General features: G+C 42.2%; 1 protein-coding gene across 1 annotated transcript in view; it reads left to right on the forward strand.

The window, feature by feature from the left end:
* Window positions 1-16,893, forward strand: part of eepd1 (endonuclease/exonuclease/phosphatase family domain containing 1) — a 140,643-nt gene that overhangs the window by 112,708 nt on the left and 11,042 nt on the right. Inside the window, exons 5-7 of the mRNA XM_073024039.1 lie at window positions 7,776-7,886; window positions 13,390-13,524; window positions 15,296-15,422. Of these exons, the coding sequence (XP_072880140.1) occupies window positions 7,776-7,886; window positions 13,390-13,524; window positions 15,296-15,422 (373 nt within the window). The remainder of the gene's footprint in view (window positions 1-7,775; window positions 7,887-13,389; window positions 13,525-15,295; window positions 15,423-16,893) is intronic.

Here is a 16,893-nt window from a genome sequence, read left to right on the forward strand (position 1 = left end):
CATCATATGAGAAGCATTTAGGAGAAAAACATAAATTATACACAAATTTTGCAAGAAGAAAACACAGCAATAACTTTTTTTTTAAAGTCCATTTTAGTACAAAGTGCCATAGTGTTGCTAAACTATCATGGTGATCATGGTTTTTTCCAGCTGGTTCAAGAACAAAGTGGTTGAAGGGAAGTAGTTCTTGAACCTGGTGGTTTTGGATTTAGGCTTCTGTACCTCCTTCCTGATGGTAGCTGTGAAAAGATGGCATGGTCAGGATGGTGGGGACCTTCTTGAGGGAGCGCTCTCTACAGATATTGGAAAGAGAGAAATGCCAGTGAAGTACTGGGCAGAGACTTGCATTCCAGCACATTCAGTGACGAGCTGAACTTTTTTAACCTCCAAAGTAAAAATGTTGGCACACATTCCCTATGATCGTGTGTATGTGCTGGTAGGGAAAGATAAAAATGTAACTCTTCCAAGTCGACTTTTAAGGGAAATGTTTTTAAGGGAAGTGTATTTCCTTCGCTCTTCTCTGACCGCTAAAGGGAAAGAACAGCTCCAGTACTTGCTGCTGAGATCCAAGTCATTTTGGTCTTGGGTTATTGGTTCTCCCGTGTCTGGAGTTGTGGATTGAAGGGACGTAGATTGAAATTTCAATGCATTCCTGAAGGCTGCACACATGAAAGGAATGATAAACCAAGTGAATGTCGGCAAATGAATGGTGCTATTCAGAGAAGAGCAGTGGAGCTGTCTGTGTTCACACTGCCACTTACTCCAACAGTGCATTATCTGGCTGCTTAATCGTTGCTGTTGATGGATATGTGCAAAGTGGTTGCCGTGGTGCCTGTAACAGAAAACCGCTTCATTGCCTGAGAAGTACTTGAACGCATTTTGATTTAGTGTACGATGTTATGTAAATGCAGGTGAAAAATCAACTAAAATCATACGTGAAGGGGAGTTCTTCACCGGCCCACAACACTCGTGCTGGGAGATGTATCTTGGTTCTTGGATCTGCAGCAGTTCATAAAGGAATGAAGAGTTCTAAATTCCTGGTCAAAGAGTTCCTAAACATTGTCAAAAATAAAGATTAGGGCTGGGAATCTTCAGCTGGTTTCTTAACAACGTTCTGTTCATCATAACATGCAGCCTGGACAAATCTGTGGGTGAATGCAGTGTTCAGTTCCATTTGGGCTTTGCTGTTGGATGGGTCACAAGTTATGTAGATATCATAGAAGAAAAGGGAGCAATCCATGCTGAGCCAAAGCACGGTGTCTCCTGGCATCCTGCGTTAATTATACTAAATAGGTGAAAGTGGGGAGGATGTATTTTCATAGTGTAAAGGTTACTGCAGGCCAGATGGGGGGGGGAAGTACTTTATTAAAGCGAGCTCTTCATACTTTCTTTTAAGAAGACCGGAAGCTGGGCACTTTTCTCCTATCCACCCCTGATAACCACTATACCTTGCAGTGCCTGCTTCTTCTGTGCACCTCTTAGGTTCTTGTAGATGTCATAGGTAAAATCCGTGTGAGAGTCCAAGGTAAGAATGACAATTCAAAGTTGTGACTGCCAGAACTCTTTCAAAGAGCTTTTAAAGGAGACAACACACAGCTCTGATGTTATCCATCATCCACGTTAAGTCACCAACTGTTCCCTTTAAGGTGTTGGAAATTGGTCTATGGATTTCTGACTCGATCCATCCAACCACAGTTTGGATTTTTATGGGGGAAAACTGAGATCTAAAATCAAGCTAATATGAGTCGCCAGATTTTTGCATACAGATACAGAAGTCTCATACCAACCATGAATAGTTAACCCTTCTTCACCCTTTACTGGTCAAAGTTAATCTAGGACTGGCCTGACAAACCTCTTGCAAAGTCTGTGCCCAAATAGCAATAATCTTTTTTTTAAAAAAAAGTCCCTTTCAGTCATGGTAATTTTGAGCAGAGATTATCACTGATTAATGAATTAGTAACAATACTTATGGTTTTTTTAAAGAAAAAGAATGAGTCCTGTTGTTTATTGACATCTATTCCTATTAATAAAGGTGTAAGAGGGACAGACTGAAATAAATGAAGTATTTTAGAAAACACGCTCAAAAATTATTATTAATCTTTTAAAAAACACAATTGAAAAATAATATAATTTCTAAATAGCATTGTTATGTAACCATTTATAATCCAAATACTGCTATGTACATCAGGTCTGCAAGGATTTTAGAGCATCATCCAACGTCACATGTTTCACAACTGTAGTTGGCACCAAGCCATCATGAGACATTTCCTGTGAAAACCTCTCACTGCTCTCTGATTATAAAACATCATCTCCTTCATTTAGCAGCAAGGATGATCATTATGTAATTTAAGACGGGTGGGGTTTAAAGAATCGAGGGGCAGCACTGCGTGTCGTGTGCTAACATAATTTTTGAATGTGTGCCACCTGGGGTGGGCATGTTAGTGGTTTGCCACCCATGGTCTCAAGCAACATTCTGGTCTTGATTGATGTCATATGGTCCCCGAATTTTATGCAAAGTAACTGGCTCCAATTAGTAAGGGTCTGTTTCTCATTGAAGAAATTCAGATATTCAGTGTTCATTGGACAGACCACTGAACCATGCCAAAAGCCCAGCTATTCCAATTGATCTCCATAAAGGAACGGGAGGGACATTGGCCATTTGCCTGAGATCAGAGTTGGCAGCTGGTGGACAGTATGATATATGGTTAAAGAACAGGGCATTTGGGGAACTTCTGACACCTTTAAATTGCCTTACTTTTCCAATCGTTTAGCCCTTACTGCTTCTGATAAAAGCTGTGTAATTTGAATTAATTGATTTCAAATTGAACATTTTCATCATGCAATTCCATTTGTTTTTGCAGATCCTGCCCTGCCGTGTCATTTGCATAGCTTAATTCACAAAAGAATTGTTAGCTCAAGAAATGAATTATTCAGCAACGTTAATCACATTTGAAGGAAGTTCATTCTGCGTTGAAATTAAATTAGGCATTTATTATTCACTGCTCCCAGCGACACTGCCTACCAACTTGTATAGACTGGTAAAAATCCAGCAACTACTTATAGCAGATCCTGATCCAAAAAATCATTGTGAAGGAAACATTCAGTGCTTCATTAGCCTGGTCATCACCAGCGTGAGAGTGTGGATACCTTCCATAATGTGTGTCATTTTACCTAGGATATGGTTTGGCAAATTAAGTTCCTAAATCTTATTTGACTCTGCAGTACTGTTTGGAAATTGCTGCAGATTAGATAGGAAGCTGCAGCTCACGGTTTGTGCAACAACGTCTGAGAGTTGTGCAGGAAATGCATGTTGCATTAAAGCAATACTCCAACAGTTCAATTAGGATTCGTTGACACAAGTCAGGGTCAGGTCCTCCTCACTGTTTTGCTTTCCTTACACTTGGAAATGTGCTTGTGCCTTGCTCCAGTTTGTGTGGACGCTCCGGAAATCCGAGCTGTGTGGTTTGCAGATGTATGAACGGAGTTAATATTTCATTGTGTCACCAGTAATCTAATTACACAGTGCTGCTAAAATCAATTATCCTGATTTATAAAACTATTTTTAAAATGAACCTGAGGCAACTACCTACCGTAGATTCCGGATTTTAAGCCGCTACTTTTTTCCCACATTTTGAACAGCTTTGAACTCTGCGGCCTTTACTACGGAGCGGCTAATACATGGTTTTTTTTCATGCCGCCTTGTAAACATTTTGCCTCGTAACAGTAGACCAATAAAATTGATGAGTAGTTCACAGAGGTCCAATGAAATTGTACGATAAATCAAGCGCACTTTCACAATTAAATTATTGTAAATCAGTCATTTGTACTCACCCTCATCAACATGGAAAACACTCGAAGAAAAGCATTGTGCTGCCTTTATGGCAGTTATTTAGTTTATAATATTTTCGCTTAGTAATTCATTTTCTAGTTAAAGTTAGAAGAGTTTTAACTATATTTGTTTTCTGTACTACATCGCGGGATGCTATGACGTCACACCCGGTTTTGCCGCGTCTTGTGGGATACCGGTTTGCGATAAACGGGAAGGAGGGGGCATTAGACCCGAGCGAAACGCTGCTTTTAAATGCTGTTTGCGATAAACGGGACGGCAGGGGGGAGCGGCGGAGCGAAAACGCTGCTTTTAAGTTAAAGGCGATCAATAACTTTTCCTGGTAGGCTGCAGTATATATATTTTTTACCAGTCGTTAGGAGATATTGGAATGTTGTTCAGTAAAGAAGTATACGCAACGTATATTTAAAAGTAGCCGTGTTACGGGCACGGTTCAAAAAAAAAGCATTTGCAATATGTATTTGTTTTTGTTACCATATGGATTTAATTAAAAGTTAAAAAATCTTCACGTGTAATATCTTTCTGTGTAAATATCTCATATTACAACGTGGGACACCTGCGGCCGAAAATCCGGTGCGGCCTAAAATCCGGTGCGGCCTTTACAAGTAAAAAATTGATTTTATTTCTAAAATTAGAGCCAGCGGCTTTTAATCAGGTGCGCTCTGTAGTCCGGAATCTACGGTACCCTTTGAAGTGCAGTGAGACTTTCAGGTTTTTTTAAAAAGCACAGCAACCAGCAGTGAATACCAGATGACACAAATCATAATTTTTTTAAAAAAACAACAGAAATGGCTGACTATATCAGAAAGATTGATGCATTTGATTGCACAAAAGATAACTGGCTGCTGTATATGGAATGCGTTTAGCAGTATTTTAAAGCCAATGAGAAACAAGTACCAGTTTTGCTGAGTGCATTGGGTGAAAGAGCATCCAGTTTGCTTAGAAATTTAACTGCTCCACCAAACAAGCCAAAATGATCTATGCTGAAATCGTGAAAGTAATGCGGGAACATTTAGAAACGAAGCCATTGTAGATTGCAGAATGTGTTAGGTTTAAAAAAATCCAATAGTGATGAGAGTGACAGGACTGGGTAGCCTTGAGATTTTCAGTGTGAAAGCTAACAATAGATAAGCAATATGGCTTGCATCAGAAGAGAACGGCTAATTAATTTAAAAGGAATCAGACACTGGTTTGGCTACTTCAGACATTTTACAAAATGAATTTGAACAGCATTTCAAAAGTACTAAACTGAAGCTTGAAGATACATAGCTAAGAACGTATATGGAAGAAAAAAGACTCCTGTGGGAATGAGATCTGTAACAGTGAAATACAACAACCAACAAGCCACATTGTGCTCATATGTGGTAAAAACAGGAGGGCTAACATTGTGGGGACATAACTAGCTGAGATAACTACAGCTGATTGGAGATTCATCCACCAGTTGCATGCCACATCCCTTGCAAGAGAGGCAACTGAAAGCCAATTAAGAAAGGTACTGGATGATGCCAGAGTAATATTCATGGATAGCATTGAAAAAACTCAAACATATCAAGGGTAAAATAATGTTAATTAAAAATGCCATACCCAAATTTTGCAAATTTCATCCAGTTCCATGATAAAGTAGATCACATGGAGTCTGAAGAATTTTTTTCCTAGGTTGAGTGGAGCCCATGAACAACACCAGTGGTTCCAGTAGCCAAGGAGAATGCATCTGTCAGAATCTGTGGTGAAGAGTCCATATTGTTTATCACCATAAATATTCACAAGGGTCTTTCTTGCTATAATAGGCTTATTCTTGGAGTAACATCTGCACCTGCGCTCGGGCAGAAGGCTATGGACCAGGTGTTGCAAGGCTGCAAGTCATTGACATCATTGTTCCCAGTGAGGATGACACAGAACATCTTTAAAATCTCATGACAGTGTTAAAAAGATTAGAAGATTATGGGCTCAGAGCACAATGCAGCAACTGTGAATTTAAGCCAAGCTTCGCTTACTGTGGTCACACCATTTACGCACAAGGATTACACAAGTGTGCTGAGAAAATTCAAGCAGTGGTGGATTCTCCAAGGCCAGAGGACATGTCACAGCTGTGGTCTTTTGTTTTAGGATTTGTCAGTTACTAGAACAGGTTTCTGCCAAACCTGACTACTGTGCTCCACCCTTTGAACTCATTCCAAAATATGGTAATGAACAAAGCTGTGTGAAGTGGCTTTCCAAAATGGTAAAGGAAATGGTGACATCAGACACTGTACCTGCACATTATGATCCACGTCATCCAGTGAAGCTTACCATGCCAACACGTCCAGAAGAGAGGTATCCAAAGCTTTGAGATGCACTTCCTGCAGTCTCAGAGTCAATTCCGACAGCCATCGTGGAGGAGGTTATTTCACAGCCTCAAGTCTCATTTTCCAAGCAGAGTGAAACTCTTTCTCTGTTCCCCCCCCCCCCCCACCCACCCCCACTTGCCAGGAAAGATGTTATCCCACAAGAGTAAGAAATCCTGCACAGATATATATGTATATGTGTGTATAAGTTAAGACACAGTTTATAATGAGTTGGAGTTGTTTGCTGAACAGGGAGCAGTGTTGTGTGTTTGATATTTCAGAAATATTTTAGTACAATGGTAGTTATATTTGATCTAGCATTCTGTTTGCTTAAATAATTAATTATGGGTCATGTTTATAAAAAAAAATACATGAATTACATGTCATGATGCTACTATGCCTTACCTCTCACTTAGAGTAAAAGTGAAGTACACGCACTTGTCTCCCGGCTCCTTGGTTTGCTTTCAAGTTGTTTTAATGTTTCGGAGTCACAAAACATAACTGGCAGGTACAGTGCATACCAACAGAGTAGTTTCCATCACCAGATGCAGAGGACCATTGTAGTTTGTGAGTTGGTGAAGGAGGGTTACAGAGGGAAAGTTAATTCTAGAGTTGGTTAGAGTAGCACATGTGGAAGTGGAGGGAGGGGATGGTGCTGGGTTCACATTAGTGGTCTCTTGTTAAAGCCCGCTTCAGTGTGAGTAGTCAATGCCAGTATTGGTCTTGGATAGACAAAAGACTTTGGTATATTGCAGGAAAGCATGGATTGCATCTATCTGATGTTGTCAATGATATTTCCAATCCTTGCCAGGCCCAACCACCACCTATTAGCTAAGTCTGGGACTCCCTCCTCCTCACTATTTCTGTTTCATCCCTGAAAAGTCCAGAGGACGCTGCCCAGAGTTTTGTGAATGTTTTCTCCCGTGCATGAAGAACTAATTGTTTTTCAAGTCAAATTCATTCACTTGTTGGACAAAACCTTTGTATGTGAGAGCTCCCATCCCACCCTGTATAAGGAATGCGAGGGAGTTGTCTCCAGTGTCTGCAGTAGTATTTGACCCTCACCCACACCACTGAGGCCTTGCCTGACCATTTTAAATTTAAATCTGTTGCAATTGTTCAGTGTAATCTCTCTGCTGTTTCTTGCAATAGTGACTGCACTTCAGAACAAATACTTAATTGACTTGAAAGTGCTCTGTGACTTACATGAAATCATTAACCTTCTTGCATAAGTGTAAAGTTTCTTCTCTTCATTGGATATATTATTCCATTTGATGCCTGTGTGGGGAAAATTAATTTCACTAAGTCATCTGAGTTTAATTGATGCAATGGGAGTGTAAAACCTGCAACTGTTGGTTTAAAGCTTTTTTTATATAATAATGGTGTGATTATACTTCTGTTTCTAGGGCACATACAAATTGTTCCAGTAATGGACTCCTTTGTTTTATGTAATGGTATTAAAGGCTTGGTGCAAAACCTGAATTTTGAATAAAGACAGGATTTTTAAAATATGCTATAATATGTGGATATGTCAAAACTGTGAAATGTTGCTCTTTTTAACTAGCTGGCCCAGTTTGACCCAAGTGTGTTTTTGTCCTTTGTAGTTCTGTGCAGAATTGAATCAGCCCATGCTACCAAATGTTCGAAAATGGAAAGGTCCCAGAGGAAGCTGGATGTGTGTGGTGTCTGAGAAACCATCTGTACAAACGTTCAAGGTATGTTCAGCACAACCACATTCCAATGTTGACCTGCTGACTCTTTAAAATTTGCAAATTCCAGCGGAGTTATTGAACACACAGCTTTGAATGGACTGAGAAGTCGCCTGGTTTTGGTCACAGTGATAATACAACATGTATATAATCCAGTTAAGCCAGTGTCTCCAATATTGGCTAAATCACAGTTCACTTGTGTTTGTGCCAATAACGGACACACTTTATCACTTATCCATTGTCTTGGGCAAAAGAAAATCTGCAGATGCTAGAAATCCAAGCAACACACACACAAAAAGCTGGAGGAACTCAGCAGGCCAGGCAACATCCACAGAAAAGAGTATAGTCAACGTTTCAGGCCAAGACCCTTCATCAGGATGGGATGTTCTGATGAAGGGTCTTGGCCCGAAACATCGACCATACTCTTTTCCGTAGATGCCACCGGGCCTGCTGAGTTCCTCCAGCAGCGGTGCAGGCTCGAAGGGCCGAATGGTCTACTTCTGCACCTATTGTCTATTTTGTGTCTATTCTCTTGGGAACTGTTTGTGTTGCAGCTGATTTCATTCTGTTAGTTCATGGTGCCATTTTGTAACTGAAATGGAACTTTGTACTTCGTATCATGGGATTTGTGATGAAAGTAGACTGTGTTCCACAGTAGATTTTGGGATTGTTTCTCTTGCTTCCCACTGGCCATTCTAAGTTTTCTTTCTCTTGCAAGGAAAGATCCGTGATTTGGCATTATTAATAGGGAGAACTGTTTCTTCAGTATTGCCATGAAGAATATGGCACTTGCTGCACTGAACTTGCCTTTATATGGCAACTTTCTCATCCTACCAAACACTATATTTGTTTATCACGTAGAAGGATGACATTCAGCCCATCAACTCCATGCTAGCACTCAGGCCAATCCAGCTCCCCCTTTTTTTCCACGTAATCTGTTTTCTCACACGTGGCCATTTAAAACTCTGTCCTTCCATACACCCCACCCCACCAAAGCTCCAGATCTACAACTACATTCGGAGGCAATTGACAGCAGCCACTTAGCCCAACAACAAGCATGTTGGTTTGACATGGGAGGAAACCAGATCACTGAAGCTGTATGACGGCCTCAATACCAAGCTCACTCTGCTGCAGCCGAATTAATCTAATAGGGCCAGTCACTTTTCTTTTGTAGACAAGCAGCCACAGTTTGCAGAGACTGTGATTAATGGAAAGATTGTGCTATTCAAATTGCACCATGTTTGCTCTGAAGGGCTTACAGGGCCATCATTTAATATCTTGTTTAATAATGCAGCTCCATTTCAGAATCACTCTGGCAAGCTGGCCTGCAGGTAGGCTTGATGTTATCATTCAGGACTGGTATTTATGACACCAGACTTAATGTTGTGTTTCTCTGAAGCAAGAGGAGTAGACTTGTTTGCTGTGTAGTGCAAGAGAGTACCTCATTTGTGTTCTCTTTCTCATTAACCTCACTTCTCTTCACTGTGACAAGGCCTGTTTGCTAGGTTACACAGTCATCATGGTGTTTAAAAACAAATAAATTTGGAAACGGCAGCACTGCTCCTGCCCACTTGTCAGAGCCATCACTTTGTGGATCCCCAACATGGCAGACTCAGAGATCAGGCACATCTCTGCAGCCCGACTATAATAGTTGAATCATGTTCACTACATGTGATCCACTGTCCCAAATGTGTTATTGCTGTAAATCTAGGAAGAGATGCTGTTATGCTAGGATAGAGAACAGATTCCTTTATTAATTTTGCACATACTCAAGATTCGTTTAAATTATGTTTTATTAATACAATCCTAGTTTACAATTGTACCTTATTTACATCTACCAAAGTGTTTTCTGACACACAAATATTTTTGAAGTATTAATGTAGATTCCTATCCACCAAAATCTTTATCACTTGCTCATCTCTCGCACCACACCCCCCCACCACAATTGCATTTCTAAATTGGTATGTCAACATTTTATGCTTACCCTTGGCCCAGCGATAGTGTTTGCAGTTCTGGGTGTGAAGTTCATGGTGGAGATGGACCCCCGTCTGGGAGCACTAGTGGTGGAGATGGACCCCCGTCTGGGAGCACTAGTGGTGGAGATGGACCCCCGTCTGGGAGCACTAGTGGTGGGGACAGACCCCCCTGTCTGGGAGCACTCCATGGTGGGGACAGACCCCCCTGTCTGGGAGCACTAGTGGTGGAGATGGACCCCCGTCTGGGAGCACTCATGGTGGGGACAGACCCCCCTGTCTGGGAGCACTCATGGTGGGGACAGACCCCCCCGTCTGGGAGCACTCCATGGTGGGGACAGACCCCCCTGTCTGGGAGCACTAGTGGTGGAGATGGACCCCCTCCCCTGTCTGGGAGCACTCATGGTGGGGACAGACCCCCCCTGTCTGGGAGCACTCATGGTGGGGACAGACCCCTCTGTCTGGGAGCACCAGTGGTGGAGATGGACCCCCTGTCTGGGAGCATTCCATGGTGGGGACAGACCCCCCTGTCTGGGAGCACTCATGGTGGAGATGGACCCCCCCATCTGGGAGCACTAGTGGTGGAGATGGACCCCCTGTCTGGGAGCACCAGTGGTGGAGATGGACCCCCCGTCTGGGAGCACTAGTGGTGGAGATGGACCCCCCGTCTGGGAGCACCAATGGTGGGGACGGACCCCCCTGTCTGGGAGCACTCCATGGTGGGGACAGACTCCCCTGTCTGGGAGCACTCATGGTGGAGACGGGCCCCCGTCTGGGAGCACTAGTGGTGGAATGGGACCCCCTGTCTGGGAGCACTCATGGTGGAGACGGGCCCCCGTCTGGTAGCACTAGTGGTGGAATGGGACACCCTGTCTGGGAGCACTCATGGTGGAGATGGGCCCCCGTCTGGGAGCACTCATGGTGGAGACGGGCCCCCGTCTGGGAGCACTCATGGTGGAGACGGGCCCCCGTCTGGGACCACTAGTGGTGGAGATGGACCCCCCCCCCCCCCCCCCCCCGTTTAGCCCGTTCCAGCAACCTGGCAATACGTGCCCCAGTTCAAGTCTGGGCAAGCAATCACCTCTGCAAACCCCAGACATCCCAGGCTTTCTTCACACCCAAACACTTGCTCTCATGAAGCATAATCTTAAATGTAGTACAGGAAACCTGGCAGTCAGTATGCATGGATAAACTTAGATGCAAGGAATGGACATTAAAAAAGAGCCCATTAAAAACTTTTTCAAAATTAAAAGCATTACTTGTTTTTGTTTTGCTTTTCCACCTCCCCTCCACCTTTGAAAACAATTATAGGGAAATTGTTCAAAGCACAAGGTTAGTTAGAGAATGAGAGAGAAGCTCTGTCGAAGTTTTCTAACTACATGTTAGTGGAGCAGGTTCCAGGATTTTATCCAAAATGGGGCCAAGCCAGTAAGAATTGACTGATTACTTTGAACAGCAGATAGATTTACTCATTGCCGTCTTTGTATTTGCTGCATGTTTCCTGTCAGGTGGAAAATGTGCTGATGTGCATTATCTTGTGCATACTGTAAGTTGTTACTGTGTATGATGCAGATTCTTGTTTAGTCACCATTTCACATGCCCTAAACTTGCTTTGCTAAGTGGACTTCCTTCTCTCTCATCAGAAGCTGAGTATTTAGGGTAAACATAACAGCCAAACCTATAAACTAGTTGTATTTCCATACTGGTTGGAACAGAATCAATTTTGCACAGACCTGTGGGTGGATGGCTGCTCCCTCTTGTTCTGCACAGTGGTTAGTTCATGCTGTTTTGCCTTGTATTTAGAGAAGCCACTGTGTTGTTCTATTGGTAGGATGTCTATGAATGCTTTCAATGGGTTTTGTATCATGCAATACTCACAGCATGGGACTGCAAGTGCACATATTTCAGGGCTTGTTACTTGCAAATAAAACTTATTTGACAATTATTGCCATAATTTGATGTATACAGTAAATCTGCCAGGGAATATTTCTGTGCCAGTGAATTGTGAACCTTAGACAATGTCCTGCTAACTAGAACTATCACAGGCCAATACGTGACACGATAGTGATGTGCTTTGAAGTACGGACTGTCAAGAGTGGGTTCTGTTTAAACAGACATTCATAAGTCAGTTTTGTCTATAACATACAAGGCTGTTCAGCCCATTGAATCTACTCTGTCATTCCATTACGGCTGATCCCGGATCCCACTCAACCGCATACGCCTGCCTTCTCGCCATATCCTTTGATGCCCTGACCAATCAGGAAGATATCAAATTCCGCTTTAAACATACTCATGGACTTGGCCTCCACTGCAGTCTGTGGCAGAGAGTCACTACTCTCTGGCCAAAAATATTCCTCCTTACCTCTGTTCTAAAAGGTCGTCCCTCAATTTTGAGGCTGTGCTCTCCAGTTCTGGATAAACTGACTAGAAGAAACATCTTCTCCACATCCAACTTATCTAATCCTTGCAACATCCGGTAGGTTTCAATGCGATCCCCACGCACTCTTCCAAATTCCAGTGAGTACAGGCCCAAAGCTGCTGCAAGCTCCTCATATGTTAACCCCTTCATTCCCAGAATCACCCTCGTGTACCTCCTCTGAACTCTCCAATGACAACATAGTCAATATGTGATGGGGTTCATTCATCTGTAGGAATGTCCAGAAGTCAGGTGTTCTAACCTGGGACTGGCGTCCAGTGTCGAGGCTTGAGTGCAACTTAACCAATTATAGAACCATGCCCTTGCTTAGGATGTGAACGATACATTGTTTATCTCAGTTTGAGGAAATCGTGAACTGTCCTCTTCTTGCCACCTGGTGAAAATATCCCCCACAGCACTGGGTAAAGAGTTCCAAGATTTTGACTCATAAAAGGAATGGTGACATATGAACAAAAGCTTAAGTATAGTGTGTGAGTTGGAAGGTCACGGAATCCCTGTGCAGTTGCTCCCATTTTCCCGTTCAAGGTCACAAGCTTGGGGACGCTGTTGAAGGAAATTTGGCAGGTTGCAGGTTCAATCCTTGAGAAATGCTCGCTTGGCTGACATAAGCTCGGATCGTTCCAGAGGCCGCAGCTTTTGTGAAAGGAAAAGAAGATCAGAGTTAGCAGTTGTGATCTCTACAAGTCCAGTGGTGCATTAAATGAAACTAAATAGACATGGTCCTTTGCAGTACACCAGGATATTGAAATATCTTTGACGGTCAGATTACTGATGTTCTGCGCAATAGTTTTCAATCAATCGTAGTAAAATATGATCGCTCTTCTATTGCTGCAACTGAAGTAAGCTGCCTCGTCACATATAGTACTGTATCAGCTACACTAAGGTTATGTGCACTTGGGTCACTCCAGGACTGTGAATGATGCTGAATGAATGCAGTTTGTCTCTTTCATTCATTCAGGTTGAACAGGTAAAGGCCACACAGGAGAGGAGCTGCCTCGTCGTGAGGTTCCTACCTTAGTCAGGGAGGAAAAGATGAGTCACAGCTGATACGTGTCTGATGTTGTGTCTGTGTTTGATCTTGAGTTTTGCTCTCTCTCAGAGTGCTGAGTATGCTGGTTATCTTTGGGACTCCAGCGCTGGAGTCGACATGAGGACTGCATTCCTTCTGGATAAAGCACAAACCAATGGGAACGGGAAGCCTTGCGTCTTAAGGCCGTATCTTGCACGTTTTAAGGTGAGTGTTTTCATCGGGCCTGTTTAGCATCTCTGCTCTTGCCTGTATTGAAAAGGGGTCGCGCTGGCTAGTTATACACTTAAATGTGAGCAGCGATCACCTCTTTTTAATCAACCCCTCAGTGAATCAAAATGGTCAGTACTTCATACTGGGAATATTTCAGGCACTTCATTCTACTGGTGGTTTAAAATCAAATTCTTTCCTTGGACTCATCAGAGTTTTGTTGCTTTATGTGGTATTGTGAGCTCTGGATAATTAAACGTGCATCGTAGTCATTGCAAAATCCCTAAATGAGCTCAGGCCTGGAATAAACCGTGTCATTGCCTCAATGACCATTTTAAAATGTATAAAGTTTTTGTCTATGACCAAAAGCTAGATCTCTCACAACTGAAGTAACTTGCTAAGTGAACAGCTAAACTTTCTCTTGTAATGCTTTGTATGAAATGGAGCATTTCTCTGCCTATGTTCCAGTACCTTTGTTGTACTGGGAGGAAAGTTTGCATATACAGTATTTACTGTTTCCACCATTGCAACAAAGATGAGCAAAGAGTTTACATGCTCAGAAGAGCCATTCAGCTGTACATTGGTTATGTGGTTGTAGTCTGGGGAACCAGCACATCCACTTTATGTTTGCATGTTGCAGATAAGAGGAACAGTAGCGAGAAAAGACAATGATCCTGTCTGTCTTGGTGTTGGTTGAAGGACCGACATTAAACGATGGGAGAACTTGAGACTGTCCTGTGCCAAAATTCCAAGGCAGGGTATCATATTCACTCAGGACTTAGTTAATACCTCACATGAAGTTTGAATCTTTGATAGTGTAGTTCTTACTGCCTTATTTTTGCATTGAACTATCAGACTAGATATTATAACCAAATCTTCGTAATGGTACATTAACTTGCGTCTTCCAGACCCGATAGAGGCTAACAAAAGCATAGGGTCTTTCCAACTTACAATGAACCTATCTGGTCCATGCTGGTTCCTGGTGGTGCAATCCCATCGGTCTCATTACCCCTCTCTTTTCCTTTCTGTGGTCCCGTAGTGTCTCCCTCACCTGCTCGCCAACTCCACTGTGATTCTTCTTCTGTTTCCCTACACTGAGCAGTAATTAGCAGCAGCAGTTAACCTTCGGGATCTTGAAGCACTCGGGGAAAATCCATGTGTTCACAGGAGAACGTACACACTCCACACATGACACCTGGAGTCGGGATAGAAGTTGGGTTGTCGGAGCTCTGAGACTCTGTAGAACCCTGCTGCCCCATAGGAAGAAAATGTCCTACATGAGCTAATCTCCTGTCAATTTTGTACACGAGAATTTTAATTTATAATACAAATAACTTTAAATTGAATCATAGAGAAATACAACATGGAAACAAACACTCGAGCCCATCTTGTCCACGCAGGCCAAGGTGCCTTCCTCAACTAATTCCAATGGCCTGCATTTGCCTCATGCCCTTATACTTTTTGTTGGCCGTTCATTGTTTTGCTAGTTCTGGTTGGATGTTTCCTTGGAGATTTCATCAGTAAACCTCCTCCCTCCCATGTTGCCCAATCAGTCAGTTCTTCATTTCCAATCGTTTAATAAATAGAAGTTCAAAATAAATAATAGCAGCATCTTTTTTTGTGTGTGTTTATTGAATTTGTCGAAGGTAAGGTACAGGAAACAAATCGTGATTTCTTGGAGACTTTGGGATGACCCAGAGGCTGGGTGAAACCTGATAGCTTACAGCATTCCCCTGTAATGGATCTCCCTGGTGTGATTTCTTTGCAGATTGGAACTGTTGATGTTACTTTGGTAAATGTTCATCTGAAAGGAGATGTCACTGAGGAGGAGAAGGCTCATTCAGATGCCAATAAAGTCTCACCGTTTACAGGCACTCTTCAGGAAACCCTGAAAGGTATAGCATCGTATCCATTGCAAAACTGAAAATCATAATCTGTTTTATTTCTGTCTTCTCCATCTTCTGAGGACATTTAGTCCATGCTCTTCCTGGCCTCTAGGTTCCCAGCTACTTCCATGGCCACTTTTTTGGCCAACTTTTACACATCCTCTTTCTAAATGAACGTCAGTCAGCAGGGAGCAAGGAACTCCAAGAATCTTATGCTATTTATAAGTTTGACAGGCTCAACAAAGAATTGAACTGTTTAGTTAAGTTTAATTGGCAGTTAATTTTGAAAGATTTTGCCCAAGGGAGGAGTCAAGGCCATTGCATTGTTACTAAAGGTGTCCATGTGCAAAGCTGCTGAGTCCTGCATTCCAGTGATTGTACTCTCAACTTGATATCATTTATCTTTTATAAAATGGTTGTCAAAATTGGCTACAAATGTTAACCTTTTACTATAGTGAATAATAATAAATTTTCCTAGGTGTTCTGAGTAATATATTTATTTCTTAACCAATATTACTAACACATATAATCTGTCATTCTCATTGTGTTGTGTGTATGAAAGCCCATTCTTGCATTGGCTGCTGCATACTGGGCTGCAAAATGCTCTGGGACTTCCTGAGGTTCTAAAGGACGCTGTAGAAATGCAGGATAATTCAGGCACTATGTACCTACAGTACATTTACTGAAGGGGATGAGGCCACTTGCCTCTGATCTGCTCTGTGGAATTGCTTTTCCTCATGGCAGTTTCTTGACTAGTGTGCTATGCCACAAATTAGATTCTTATATTTTCCAGTAATATGAATCAATTGTAGTTAAGCCTTTTAAGCCAAAAATCCTCGTAGAGTGACCTGGGAGGTTACATATATTTTCACTATGCGATGAAACTATGCCACTGCCTTCAGTACATAGATTACAGCTTTTCCTTTCTAGAATGTAATCAACAAAAAGCTTTTTTTTCTTTCAATTTAGTCACCACAAGGATCTAAAGAAAAATAGTAGGGGCCATTTGTTCCATTGTCCCTATGAAAAGATATAAATTTAGTCCTCCCGCCTTAGATTTACTCAAGTAATTGCCTTGTTGAAACTTTGAGATGGTGTTCCAGATTATAACATCTCACTGTACTTTTCCTCATGTCAGCCTTGGTTCTCAATCCAACTAACTTGAATCTCTTCTCTGATAACCTGCACCTGGCACTGGAACATTTTCTTTTAACTGTAAGAAAATCATTCATGGCCTTTTATACACTTTTTAATCAAATACACTTCTAATCTTCTTTGTTTTCAGAATAAGCCTCAGTTTTCCAGTTCTTCCACACAACTGAATCAGTCATCCCTGGCATCATTCCAGTAAACCACCTCTTCCTACAACGTAATCTCCAGTGTACTAAATGTAATCCTCCAGTTCATAGTTTAATCTCCTTGTTTTTAAACCCAATTGCCACATCTGTTCAATCAGTGCTGTAGCAGTCAGAGTAGAGGG

Source organism: Hemitrygon akajei, chromosome 20, assembly GCF_048418815.1.
Source record: "Hemitrygon akajei chromosome 20, sHemAka1.3, whole genome shotgun sequence".
Taxonomy (NCBI): domain Eukaryota; kingdom Metazoa; phylum Chordata; class Chondrichthyes; order Myliobatiformes; family Dasyatidae; genus Hemitrygon; species Hemitrygon akajei.